Consider the following 13,878-nt stretch of genomic DNA (forward strand, 5'->3'; position numbering starts at 1 on the left):
ATCACACTTAACAATTAGCCAAAACATGGAAAGAATGAAAATGAACTTTTGGAACTTCATCAAGATCAAAAGCTTCTGCACAGCAAAGGAAACAGTCAACAAGACAAAGAGGCAACCCACAGAAGATAATCGCCAGTGACACTACAGACAAAGGGTTGATATCCAAGATCTATAAAGACCTCCTCAAACTCAACACTCAAAAAACAGTTAATCACATCAAGAAATGGGCAGAAGAGATTTGGAGAAGACACTTCTCCAAAGAAGACATACAAATGGCTAACAGACACATGAAAAAATGTTCATCGTATCTAACCATCAGGGAAATTCAAATCAAAACCACATTGAGATACCACCTTACACCAGTTTGAATGGCTAAAATTAACAAGACAGGAAACAACATGTGTTGGAGAGGATGTGGAGAAAGGGGAACCCTGTTACACTGTTGGTGGGAATGCAAGTTGGTGCAGCCACTTTGGAAAACAGTGTGGAGATTCCTCAAAAAATTAAAAATAGAACTTCCCTATGACCCTGCAATTGCACTCCTGGGTATTTACCACAAAGATACAGATGTAGTGAAAAGAAGGGCCATCTCTACCCCAGTGTTCATAGCAACAATGGCCACAGTTGCCAAACTGTGAAAGGAACCAAGATGCCCTTCAACGGACGAATGGATAAGGAAGATGTGGTCCATATACACTATGGAGTATTATGCCTCCATCAGAAAGGATGAATACCCAAGTTTTGTATCAACATGGATGGGACTGGAAGAGATTATGCTGAGTGCAGTAAGTCAAGCAGAGAGAGTCAATTATCATATGGTTTCACTTATTTGCAGAGCATAAGGAATAAAACAGAGGACATGGGAGATGGAGAGGAAAAGTGAGTTGGGGGAAATTGGAGGGGGAGATGAACCATGAGAGACTGTGGACTCTGAGAAACAAATTGAGGGTTTTGGAAGGGAGGGGGAAAGGGGTTGGGTGAGTCTGGTGAGTATTGTGGAGGGCATGTATTGCATGGAGCATGGGGTGTGGTACATAAACAATAAATCTTGGAAAACAGAAAAAAACAAAATAAATAAAGAAATAAATAAAAACAAGTAGCCAAAACATGGAAAGAGCTCAGCTACCCATCGGCAGAGGCATGGCTAAAGAAGTGGTGGTATGTATATACAATGGAATATAACTCAGCCATCAGAGAGAGTGAAATCTTAACATTTGCCATGATGTGGATGGAACCAGAGGGTATTATGCTAAGCGAAATAAGTCAGTCAGAGAAAAACAAATATCTTATGATTTCACTCTCATGTAGAATTTTTTTTCAAGATTTTATTTTATTTAAAGATTTTATTTATTTATTTGACAGACAGAGATCACAAATAGGCAGAGAGGCAGGCAGAGAGAGAGAGGAGGAAACAGGCTCCCCACTGAGCAGAGACCCCTATGCAGGACTCGATCCCAGGACCCTGGGATCATGACTTGAGCCAAAGGCAGAGGCTTTAACCCACTGAGCCACTCAGGCGCCCGTCACATGTGGAATTTAAGAAAGAAAACTGATGACAATGGGGGAAGGGAAGGGAAAATAAAATAAAATGAAAACAGAGAAGGAGAGAAACCATAAGAGACTCTTAACTGTAAGGAACAGCAGCTGAGGGCTGCTGGAGGGGGGTGGTTGGGGGGATGGGGTAGCTGGGGGATGGGCATGAAGAAGGCATGTGACAGAAAGAACACTGGGTGTTACATGCAACTGATGTAAAACTGAAACTAATGTAAAAAAGTGGAAGACCTGACTTTGTGATTGGAAATGAGGTAGGGAGGCTTTCTGTCCAACGACTGGCAGCACGATAAGGAGGAAAATCAGAGAAAGGTATAAAGTAAAGGAAAGAAGTGGATTTTAGTTTATCTTTTTCTTTCAGTATTTTGTTTACATTCCAGTTAGTTAACATATAGTGTAGAATTCTCTTCCGATGCTAATGGCCAAAGACACCAGAAAATTCCCCTCTAGAAGCTTGCAAAGATGGCCACGGGCAGGTACAGCTTCCATCCCACAAGGCTACCAACAGCTGATAGTGCAGGACAGGCATGAGGGTGGAGTGGAGAAGCTCTTGCACATAGCTGAGGAAAGACTCTGCCTCACCTGGGAAGATGGGCCTGTTTCCTGACCCCACAGATCCTCTCCTAAAGGAGTATGTGTGGGGAGGGCTTACAGCATCCACATCCGCAGAACAACACGGAACTGTGGTAGGTGGTACCAATAGACTATGGGTACCCACTGCTGAGGGAGTTTCTCCGGGCCACACAGCTGGTGCAGAACCTGGGGACATTTCTGTCCCCCTGCCTCTCCATTCAGGTTCCTTTCACCAGTGCTGCATTCCTGACTTACAAGGTGACTCTGACGGTGTGTGTCCATCCCTGTTCCCCAGAACCTACACTGGTGTTTGCCAAGGACCAGCCAGTACACAAGGAGGTGCAGGCCAAGGCAGGGGCCAGTGCTACCCTGAGCTGTGAGGTGGCCCAGGCCCAGACAGAGGTGACGTGGTACAAGGACGGGAAGAAGCTGAGTGCGAGCTCCAATGTGCACGTGGAGGCCAAGGGATGCAGCAGGCGGCTGGTGGTGAAGCAGGCGGGGAAGGTGGACACTGGGGAGTACAGCTGCGAGGCTGGGGGCCAGAAGGTGTCCTTCCGCCTGGACGTCACAGGTCAGTTCTTTCTGGTACCATCTTGTCTTGTTTGGAGGTAATGAAAGCATTGCATTGCAGAACCCACAGGCTCTGATGCTCTTTCCCTTAGTCTTCATGTTTCACCTTGGCCATCCTGTTGTCTTCTATTTTCATAGGCATGGCTATGACTGGTGGAGGTTTAATGAGAAGGGTGCATATGGAGGGAGAGGGAGCCCTGAGCAGTGCTTTCATGTCCTAATGCTTAGTCATGCATCTCAGCACCTGCAGAGAACTCTCCCAGCATCCCTTGGTGCCCAGGACAAAGGTTGTGCTTCATGCTTGGGTGCTGAAGTAGCTCAGCATCTCACACCTTGGTTCTGGGTGCCCCAGGTGCCCTGTTCAGGATCACATGGGATTCTTGCTAGTGAGAGACATTTTGATTTCTTTAAATCAGGATGGGGAAGTTTTGACCATATAATCACCCTTACAAATATCTCAACTGAACTTTGGATTGTGATGTTTTAGGACACCGTTTTACACATGGATATATGCTATCTGTGCACCTCAAGGCAGGGACAGTTACCAGATCAAGGGGACAAAATAAGACAGAAACAGATTCTTGCATAAGTGGACTCCTGCCAAACCACAGGGTTTTTTGGTTTGTTTGCTTGTTTTGTTGTTGTTGTTGTTTTACTGCAGTGTCTATGCAAGAAGTAGAGAAGGGTTGTTGTTTTCATAAATAGTGCTTGGATCATTTAACCATATGGAAAAAATTAAATTTTACTGGGAATCCACACAACACCCAAAAAACTCCTGGTAGGTTAGAGACCTCAGTATAAAAGCTAAATTCCTAAAACCCTGCAGTGACAACACAGTTTTTTAAAGACCTGGATAAGGGAGGATCTCTTTAATAGTGTACAAGTGCCCTACAAGCAACAGGGCAAGATAGACATATGTGACTACATTAAAACCCAAAATCTCGTTCATCAGAAGAGGCCATGAGAGAGTGAAAAGGCAAATCCCAGAGTTGGGAAAAGAACTTTAAGCCACATAGTTGTCATTTCTTAACATGTAAATATGTAAAGATTGTCTTAAAATGAATAAAGACAGTACTGTTGGTGTATGAGCAAACCCACGAACAGTGTCACCACAGAAGAGCAAAGCGTTATGGCCAGCCCAGTAATGTTGGAGAAGGTGCCCAGCCTCCTGAGTCAGCAGACAGAGACAATCAAAAGGAAGGACAGTGACTCCCACCAGATGGCCATCAGCTGATAATACTAACACAGGAAACAGCTTGGAGTCTCAGGAGCTTTGTAGACTAGAGGTGGAAAAATTACCTTCAAACCATACAGAAAAGATCTGAAGAAATGTAGAGGAACACATGTGTCATGACCCCACAGAGCCATGCACAGGGAAAGTTTCTCAGACTCCCTACCTGGATCAGTCCATGGGGACTGGGTGTAGGGTCCCCACCTGGGACAGCCCACGGGGAGCAGGGGTGGAGTGTAGATAAATTATGTTAGCTGTTGCTGAGAAAGTGGTAGAACTCCACACCACACAGCTGGTGCAAAGCCTGGAAAGAGTTCTAGTCCCCCTCCTCCCTGTTTTGGCCTATTTTCCCAAATTTAAATTTAAAATCAACTAATTAACATGTGGTGTATTGTTTGTTGCAGAGGTAGAATTCAGTGATTTTTCAGTTGTATATAACTCCCAGTGCTCATTACATCACCTGCCTCCTTAATGCCCATCACCCTGTTACCCCAGTCCACCACTCACCTCCCCTCCAGCAACTGACAGTTCTCTCCCTAGAGTTAAGAATATCTTAGGGCCTGTCTCCCTCTCTGATACTGTCTTGTTTTATTTTTCCCTCCCTTCCCCTATGATCCTCTGTTTCTTTTCTTAAATTCCACATATGAAAAAAAATTACACATATGAGTGAAATCATAGGATAATTGTATTTCTCTGATTGACTTATTTCACTTATTAATACCCTGTAGTTCCATCCACCTTGTTGCAAAAGCAAGATTTCAATTTTTTTTGGATGGCTGAGTAATATTCCTTTCTGTGTATATACACCATGTCTTTATCAATTCATCTGTTGATCCCAGGGCTGTATTTTTTTTTTTTAAACCACAGATGTGTCCTTGGAATTTTTTTTTAAAGATTTTATTTATTTATTTGACAGATATCACAAGCAGATGGAGAGGCAGGCAGAGAGAGAGAGAGAGAGAGGGAAGCAGGCTCCCTGCTGAGCAGAGCCCGATATGGGACTCGATCCCAGGACCCTGAGATCATGACCTGAGCCGAAGGCAGCGGCTTAACCCACTGAGCCACCCAGGCGCCCCCCAGGGCTGTATTTTTGACCTACATGGTATGTTTGACTTCATGCATCCTTCCCTGTCCTCAGAGCCGGCTGCTGTGTTTGTCAAGGATCAGCCAATGAACAGTGAGGTACAGGCCAAGGCAGGGGCCAGTGCCACCCTGAGCTGTGAGGTGGCCCAGGCCCAGACAGAGGTGACGTGGTACAAGGACGGGAAGAAGCTGAGTGCGAGCTCCAACGTGCACGTGGAGGCCAAGGGCTGCAGCAGGCGGCTGGTGGTGCAGCAGGCGGGGAAGGCGGACGCCGGGGAGTACAGCTGCAAGGCCGGGGGCCAGAAGGTGTCCTTCCGCCTGGACGTCACAGGTCAGTTCTTTGAGGGTATGAAATGAGCCTGACTGGGAGATGAATTGGGACTGGCCGATAGCCTAAACACACCCTTTTGTTCTTTCCATTAGACTACTCTCTTCATGTCTTCTATCCATTCACATATGGTTTTAATGCCCATGTGGGACCAAAGAAACATGATTAGAGGAGGAAAGTGGTTGTGTTATACCACAAATTGTGTGTCCATGTAGCAGAGCTGGTCACATTTTCCCAGCTCCTGCTCAGAACCCACTGGTGAACCTTGGTGTCTGGGGGTAAGGATATCCCTGATGCTTGGGCTGAGGTAGACCAGACGTCCCTCCCCTGGAGTGGTTGGGGAAGGTCGTCTGTGTCTTCCTCAAACATACTTGAGAGTTCCTGCTAGCAAGAGATGTTTGACTTCACTGAACCAGGAAGACAGGAAATCTGGGCCACACGATCACACTTGGAGTTTTCTCAGGACTGTGCTCTGAGTTTTCACAGTTTTAGGTGTTTTGGGACACTTCTGCATTTTCACAGGGTTCTAGAAGTTCTCTCTGTACCCATATGTAGCCACATCTAGGTCCGTATATTATAGCAGCATCTGAGTAGCTTACCCTCCAGAGAGCAGAAAATTACAAATCAATCAGTTCTAGGGAACTGTATTGAAACTTCTACAAGAAAAACAAGACAAGCTGTGCAGTCCTAAAACTCAGAATAAGTGGAATGACAACAAATAATCTTCTCAGAGAATGCTATTCAAGCCCAGTAGCTCTACTGTTAAATTGTACCAAATATTCTGGAAAGATAGTATTCCACGTTCATAGAATTCTTATAGAACATAGAAAAAAGATAGTCTTCAACTCATATTTTGTAGGTAATATATCAATCCCAAAATATGACAAGGTAAATATGAAGAATTCATATAGTCCACCATAGTCTGATTCCTGGAATGTAAGGCTCCTTTCACATAAGAAACTCTAGAAAATGAATACAGAGCTTGATGTGAACAAAATGAAAGAAAAAAATCCATGTTGTTTCCCCAGTAATTGGAGAATTAAAAAAAAAGCACTAGATAAGATATAGCATCATGAATCCAGGAAAAATATTTTATAATACTTAGCATCAATTGCTGACACAAAATTGTTCACAAAGTACAAATAGGAGGTCTTGTCCTTAAGTGTACTAATTGGTGGTTTTGAAAAAACTAGCTGACACTTCATGTGAAATCTTGAAAGTTTTGCCTCTGAGATGGGACCAAGACAGGGAAGCCAGGTGTCACCACTTTTATGTAACATTTACAGCACACCAAGGAAGAAAATAAAATGCAGGTATAAAAGCTGGAAAAATAACAAAAACAGAGCTAAGAAATGAAATAGTTATCAATATAGAAAATCCAAACAGTTAATTGTTTGATGGAAAATGGAGTGGGGAAAGACTGCAACACACAAAAATCCATATACAGGAAACATTTTTATATCTAGACACCAAATATATGGAGGATGACTTTTTTAAAAATTTCTTTTCACTGTAACAATTCATTGCTTTTGCACCACACCCAGTGCTCCATGCAATCTGTGCTCTCCCTAATACCCACCACCTGGTACCCCCAACCTCCTACCTCCTGCCCCTTCAAAACCCTCAGGTTGTTTTTCCAGAGTCCATATTCTCTCATGGTTCACCTCCCCTTCCAATTTCCCCCAACTCCCTGCTCCTCTCCATCTCCCCATGTCCTCCATGCTATTTGTTATGCTCCACAAATAAGTGAAACCATATGATAATTGACTGTCTCTGCTTGACTTATTGCACTCAGCACAATCTCTTCCAGTCCTGTCCATGTTGCTACAAAAGTTGGGTATTCATCCTTTCTGATGGAGGCATAATACTCCATCGTGTATATGGACCACATCTTCCTTATCCATTCGTCTGTTGAAGAGCATCTTGGTTCTTTCCATAGTTTGGTGACTGTGGCCATGGCTGCTATAAACATTAGGGTACAGATGGCCCTTCTTTTCACTACATCTGTATCTTTTTAAAAAAAATTTTTTCAATTTATTTATTTTCAGAAAAACAGTATTCATTATTTTTTTCACCACACCCAGTGCTCCATGCAATCCGTGCCCTCTATAATACCCACCACCTGGTACCCCAACCTCCCACCCTCCCGCCACTTCAAACCCCTCAGATGGTTTTTCAGAATCCATAGTCTCTTGTGATTCACCTCCTCCCCTTCCAATTTACCCCAACTCCCTGCTCCTCTCCATCTCCCTATGTCCTCCATGTTATTTGTTATGCTCCACAAATAAGTGAAACCATATGATAATTGACTCTCTCTGCTTGACTTATTGGGCTCAGCATAATCTCTTCGAGTCCCATCTATGTTGATACAAAACTTGGGTATTCATCCTTTCTGATGGAGGCATAATACTCCATAGTGTATATGGACCACATCTTCCTTATCCATTCGTCTGTTGAAGGGCATCTTGGTTCTTTCCACAGTTTGGTGACCATGGCCATTGCTGCTCTAAACATTGGGGTACAGATGGCCCTTCTGTTCACGACATCTGTATCTTTGGGGTAAATACCCAGTAGTGCAATTGTAGGGTCATAGGGAAGCTCTATTTTTAATTTCTTGAGGAATCTCCACACTGTTCTCCAAAGTGGCTGCACCAACTTGCATTCCCACCAACAGTGGAAGAGGATTCCCCTTTTCCACAACCTCTCTAACACAAGTTGTTTCCTGTCTTGCTAATTTTGGCCATTCTAACTGGTGTAAGGTGGTATCTCAATGTGGTTTTGATTTGAATCTCCCTGATGGCTAGGGATGATGAATATTTTTTCATGTGTCTGATAGCCATTTGTATGTCTTCATGGGAAAAGTGTCTGTTCATATCTTCTGTCCATTTTTTGATATGATTATCTGTTTTGTGTGTGTTGAGTTTGAGAAGTTCTTTATAGATCCTGGATATCAACCTTTAGTCTGTACTGTCATTTTCAAATATCTTCTCCCATTCCGTGGGTTGCCTCTTTGTTTTTTTGACTGTTTCCTTTGCTGTGCAGAAGCTTTTGATTTTGATGATGTCCCAAAAGTTTACTTTTGTTTTTGTTTCCTTTGCATTTGGAGCAATATCTTGAAAGAAGTTGCTGTGGCTAATATCAAAGAGATTACTGCCTATGTTCTCCTCTAGGATTCTGATGGATTCCTGTCTCACGTTGAGGTCTTTTATCCATTTCGAGTTTATCTTTGTTTGCAGTTTAAGAGAGTGGTCAAGTTTCATTCTTCTATATGTAGCTGTCCAATTTCCCCAGCACCGTTTATGTTAGAGACTGTCTTTTTTCCACTGTATATTTTTTCCTGTTTTGTCGAAGATTATTTGACCATAGAGTTGAGGGTCCATATCTGGGCTCTCTATTCTGTTCCACTGGTCTAGTGTCTGTTTTTATGCCAGTACCATGCTGTCTTGGTGATCACAGCTTTGTAGTAAAGCTTGACATCAGGTAACCAAAGCCCCCAGTTTTATTTTTGTTTTTCAACATTTCCTTAGCAATTCAGGGTCTCTTCTGATTCCATACAAATTTTAGGATTGTTTGCTCCAGCTCTTTGAAAAATGCCAGTGGAATTTTGACCAGAATGGCATTGAAATTATAGATTGCTCTAGGCAGTATAGACATTTTCACAATGTTTATTCTTCCGATCCAAGAGCATGGAATGGTCTTCCATCTTTTTGTGTCTTCTTCAATTTCTTTCATGAGTGTTCTTGGGAGATGACTTTTAAGGGAATTTTTAAGGTGTTACAGTAGCATTAGAAGGACCCTATTACCAATTCCTGTCTAATAAAGGATATTTAAAAGGTTTTTGGGAAAAATAATTCAAACATCATTAAGAAACAGAGAAAAAAATCTAAATCATGGGTAGAAAGTGATGGAAGACCTAAATGTGTTCAATCCTCATCATAACCCAAATAATAGCTCTTTGTGTGCAAGACTATTGACAAGTTGATTGCAAAAGCCAAAGTGTACCAAGTCACTCCTGAATAGAGATTGTGGGGACATTTGCTGTGACTGCTATCAAGGCTTTTTGTAAAGCTACAGCAAGTCAGACAAGTGGTTCTCTGAGCAGGGTTTGAGAAACAGCCCAGAGGAACAGAACAGTGAACCAAGAAATAGCTCTGTATAGAACCTCATGCCTTCTCTTTTTCGTTTTTGTTTTTACCCTGGTGCTAAGTGTGAAGGTGGTAAAGGGACAGTCTTTTCACAAATAGTGATAAGATATTTAACCATGTGGAAAACTGAAATTAAGTTGGATGTCTATTTCTTGCCTTGCCAAACAGTCAACTCCAGGTGGGTTAGAGACCTCAATGTAAAACAAGTTCTATTGAGACAATGTAGGTCATTCATGACCTCAAGGTTTTGAAAACTTCCTTAAACCGAACAAAATGCACAATACAAAAAGGTCAAATTAATATATTTGCCTGTAATAGAACTCTTAGCTTCTTTTTTTTTTAACCAGAAACATCATAAAGGAACAGAAAGGCAAGACACAAAGATGGGGAGAACACATAAAAACTCTAACATATAATTATTTAAAGAGCTCTTAAATAAATCTGAATGAAGACAATGCTGTTGAAAATGGGGCAGAACATTTGAGAAGTGACACCATGGAAAAGCAAACATTAATGACCAAAGACTTCAGGATAGGTAATCCACTCCTGAGTCATCAAGACATGCAAGAGACAGCTATAGAATGTACAGTGTCAGTCCTGGAGGTTGCAAAAAGTTGACAACACAGAGAAGGCAAGAATGTGGAACAGCAGGAATTGTCCTGTATTCTAGATGATGCTCCTTGCAAATCATGTGCGGGAATCCTCTTGGCACCTAGAGGCATTGGGCATGTAGCCATCATGACCCACAGTTCCCATGTGCTCAGAATTCCGACCTAAACAGCCTAGATGGAGCAGTGATAGAATGTGGGTACCCACTTGGGACAGCAACCAGGTGGAGCAATGGTAGAATATATGGTCTCCATCTGGAACATTGTATGGTCTCCACACAGAGCAGGGAGAAAATGGGTACATAGATTGTGTTACACAGTGTCATGAAGACTATGGAGTTTTCCAGATCACACAGTGGATGCTGAGCCTGGAGACGTTTCCAGGTTCCCTGCCTCCCTCTTTAGTCATTATTGTCTCAATGCTGCCTTCCTAATGGACATGGTCTCTCCAATCATGTGCATCTCTCTCTGTCCCCAGAACCCTCTGTGGTGTTTGCCAAGGAGCAGGCAGCACGCAGTGAAGTGCAGGCCAAGGCAGGGTCCAGTGCCACCCTGAGCTGTGAGGTGGCCCAGGCCCAGACAGAGGTGACGTGGTACAAGGACGGGAAGAAGCTGAGTGCGAGCTCCAACGTGCACGTGGAGGCCAAGGGCTGCAGCAGGCGGCTGGTGGTGAAGCAGGCAGGGAAGGCGGACACCGGGGAGTACAGCTGCGAGGCAGGGGGCCAGAAGGTGTCTTTCCACCTGGATGTCACAGGTCAGTTCCTTCTGGTACCACCTTGTCTTGTTTGGAGGTAATAAAAGCATTGCATTACAGACCCCACAAGCTCTGGTGCTCTTTCCCTTAGTCTTCATGTTTCACCATGGCCATCCTGTTGTCTTCTATTTTCATAGGCATGGCTATGACTGGTGGAGGTTTAATGAGAAGGGTGCATATGGAGGGAGAGGGGCCATCTGTGCCCTGAGCAGTGCTTTTGTGTCCTAATGCTTAGTCATGCATCTCAGCACCCGCAGAGAACACTCCCAGCGTCCCCTGGTGCCCAGGACGAAGGCTGTGCTTCATGCTTGGGTGCTGAAGTAGCTCAGCATCTCACACCTTGGTTATGTGACTGTGCTTCTTCTGGTTGCCCCCGGTGCCCTGTTCAGGATTGCATAGGATTCTCGCTAGTGAGAGACATTTTGATTTCTTTAAATCAGGATGGGGAAGTTTTGACCATATAATCATCCTTAGAAATGTCTCAACTGAACTTTAGAATATAATGTTTTAGTTGTTTTAGGACACTGTTCACTGTTTTGCACATGGATATGCACCCATATAGGTAGCAAATCTAGACCCATGTTTTCCTTCAAAGGCTGTGCAAAGTAAACAGAACCAGAGCGTTGGTATGTATGTGCCTGAGATAGTCACATGCAAGTTCTGGAATTCTCTTTCTAAAGAAAATCTTATTTCCTTGTGTCCTCAGTAAGACCATTCCGTATCAGAATTCCTCTTGGACTTTAATTTACAGGTTTAGAAAGGGAGGAAGTAAGCAGTCTAGGCTATATCATCATGCTTTGCTATAGATGAGTCCTTGTGGTGGCAGTCATTGGGTGGTGTAGGAGTATATAGTGGCATTTCCTTGTGGTCATGTGTATTTGTGCCTCTGGGATGCTTTATGGGGAAGTCCGAGGGCTAAATGTATTCATTTTGGTAAATTTCTCTTAAGCTCAGGGAATGCTGGGCAGTAACACCACATTGACTCCCAGGTGCCAACATACAATAGTTATGATAGTATATCAGTATATAATATTTTGGGGTGTGTACAGATACCACAAAACTTACATATCACTAAAATGATTTTTTTGTGAGAGCATGGCATGTTATTTTATGAAATCAGTTCACAGAGTTTTGATAAATTGGCCAAATTCTTAGAAAAGCATATGAAAAAGTGACACAAGAAGAAATAGATAACTTAAGTAGTCCCATCACTTTAAGTGCATGTAAATAGTAATCAAAATTTTCACAGAGAATGATCTAAACCTAGTGGTTTTGTTGATAAATTACACCAAATATTCTGGAAAGTAATTATTCCATGTTCATGGAGTTTCTCCTAGATAATAAACTAAAGATATATATCCTCCAGTTTGATTCACAGAGCTAATATAATACAGTACCAAAATCTGACAAGGAAAGTAGGAAGGATTAAAATTTTATGCCAATCTCCTGTGGATAGCTAGGCCATGTCTTCAACAAACTATTGGCGAAGTCATCTGAGCAGGATGTCAATGAAAATACACTATTTTGAAGTCTTAGTCTAGGAATGCAATGTTGGTTTGATAGTCAAAACATTAGAAAATCACTGTAGTTGATCCTTGCATGATGAAGGGGTGGGGTGCAAATTTCCCATGTAGCCACAAGTCCATATATAACTTTTGAGTCCCCCAAAACTTGACAGTTAATAGGCTATTGACTGAGACTCCAATAACTTAGTTGATTAACACATATTTTGTGTGCTATATGTACTATACATTGTATTCTTACAGTAAAGTAAGCTAGAGAGAAGAAAATGGTATTAAGAACATTACAAGAAAGAGAAAATACATTTGCAGTTCTGTAGTGTATTTACTGAAAAAAAATCTGCATTTAAATGGACCTGTAATGTTCAAACATCGATTAAGAATCAACTGTATAATGTGACACTAACTGCTTAAAGGAGAAATTGATTAAGAATCAACTGTATAATGTGGCACTAACTGCTCAAAGGAGAAAAACAATAGCTTATCTCAATAAATGCAGAAGAAAGTTTGATAAAGTATAACATAAACCCCAAGCAAATGTTTGATAAATTTTAGCCTCCATTCATGCTATAAAATTCTTAACCAACTAGCAGTAAACCAATTCTTCCATACTTTGATAAACAGTACTACAGGAAACAACAGAAACATCATACTTAATGCAAAACCCTGAGGGGTTTACCTATGAGATAGGGATTAAGAGAAGAAGGTACACTGTTAACACTCACAGCACTGAAGGAGGAAATAAAATGCTTAAAACTTGGGAAACAGGGTAAAATTCATAGGTGATATAATCACCAAGTCCGAAATTCCAAAGGAAAATTGTTAGACTTTGTGTGTAATCAGAAAGATAACCATGTACAAATGTGAACACATAGTAAATGCTTCTGTATGTATATACCGACAAGAAACCATGTGAAAGTGAAAATTTAAAAGATTTATAATGGCATCAGAAGTACCATGTTTCTAATTCCAAATCTAATAAAACGTGCTTAGTAACTTTGTGAGGGAAAATTATCGAACATTTTTGAGAGAAAATAAAGAAGGTCTAAGTAAATGGATAGGAATCCATGGAACAATCTGAGATGTTCATTGATAATTCAAATCCAAGCAGATTTTCTTTGGGAGGATGGTGGAGGGTGGCGAAAATTGATAAGTAGTTTCAGTGTGAGTATTTGCACTACAAATACCTGCCATAGCATTACTATAAAGCTACAGTGACGTAGACAGCCAGATCGCAAAGATTGGACAGTTATCAGATAAAAAGAACAGAATAAAGAGCTCAGAAACAGACCCATCCGGGCGCCTGAGTGGCTCAGTTGGTTAAGCAACTGCCTTCGGCTCAGGTCACGGTCCCGGAGTCCCGGGATCGAGTCCCACATCGGGCTCCCAGCTCCATGGGGAGTCTGCTTCTCCCTCTGACCTTCTCGCCTCTCATGCTCTCTCTCACTGTCTTCTCTCAAATAAATAAATAAAATCTTAAAGAAAGAAAGAAAGAAACAGACCCATCCATATACG

At 42.2% G+C, this 13,878-nt stretch overlaps 1 protein-coding gene across 16 annotated transcripts in view; it reads left to right on the forward strand.

The window, feature by feature from the left end:
- OBSCN (obscurin, cytoskeletal calmodulin and titin-interacting RhoGEF) overlaps nt 1–13,878 on the forward strand; it is a 137,489-nt gene that overhangs the window by 42,018 nt on the left and 81,593 nt on the right. For 15 of the 16 annotated variants that reach the window (XM_045086975.1, XM_045086976.1, XM_045086963.1 and 12 more), the window contains 3 exons: nt 2,420–2,695; nt 5,064–5,339; nt 10,568–10,843. In XM_045086975.1, the coding sequence (XP_044942910.1) occupies nt 2,420–2,695; nt 5,064–5,339; nt 10,568–10,843 (828 nt within the window). The remainder of the gene's footprint in view (nt 1–2,419; nt 2,696–5,063; nt 5,340–10,567; nt 10,844–13,878) is intronic. The other variant, XM_045086968.1, reaches the window with a different exon arrangement.

Source organism: Mustela putorius, unplaced genomic scaffold, assembly GCF_011764305.1.
Source record: "Mustela putorius furo isolate JIRA1106 unplaced genomic scaffold, ASM1176430v1.1 tig00001009_pilon_pilon_pilon, whole genome shotgun sequence".
Classification (NCBI taxonomy): domain Eukaryota; kingdom Metazoa; phylum Chordata; class Mammalia; order Carnivora; family Mustelidae; genus Mustela; species Mustela putorius.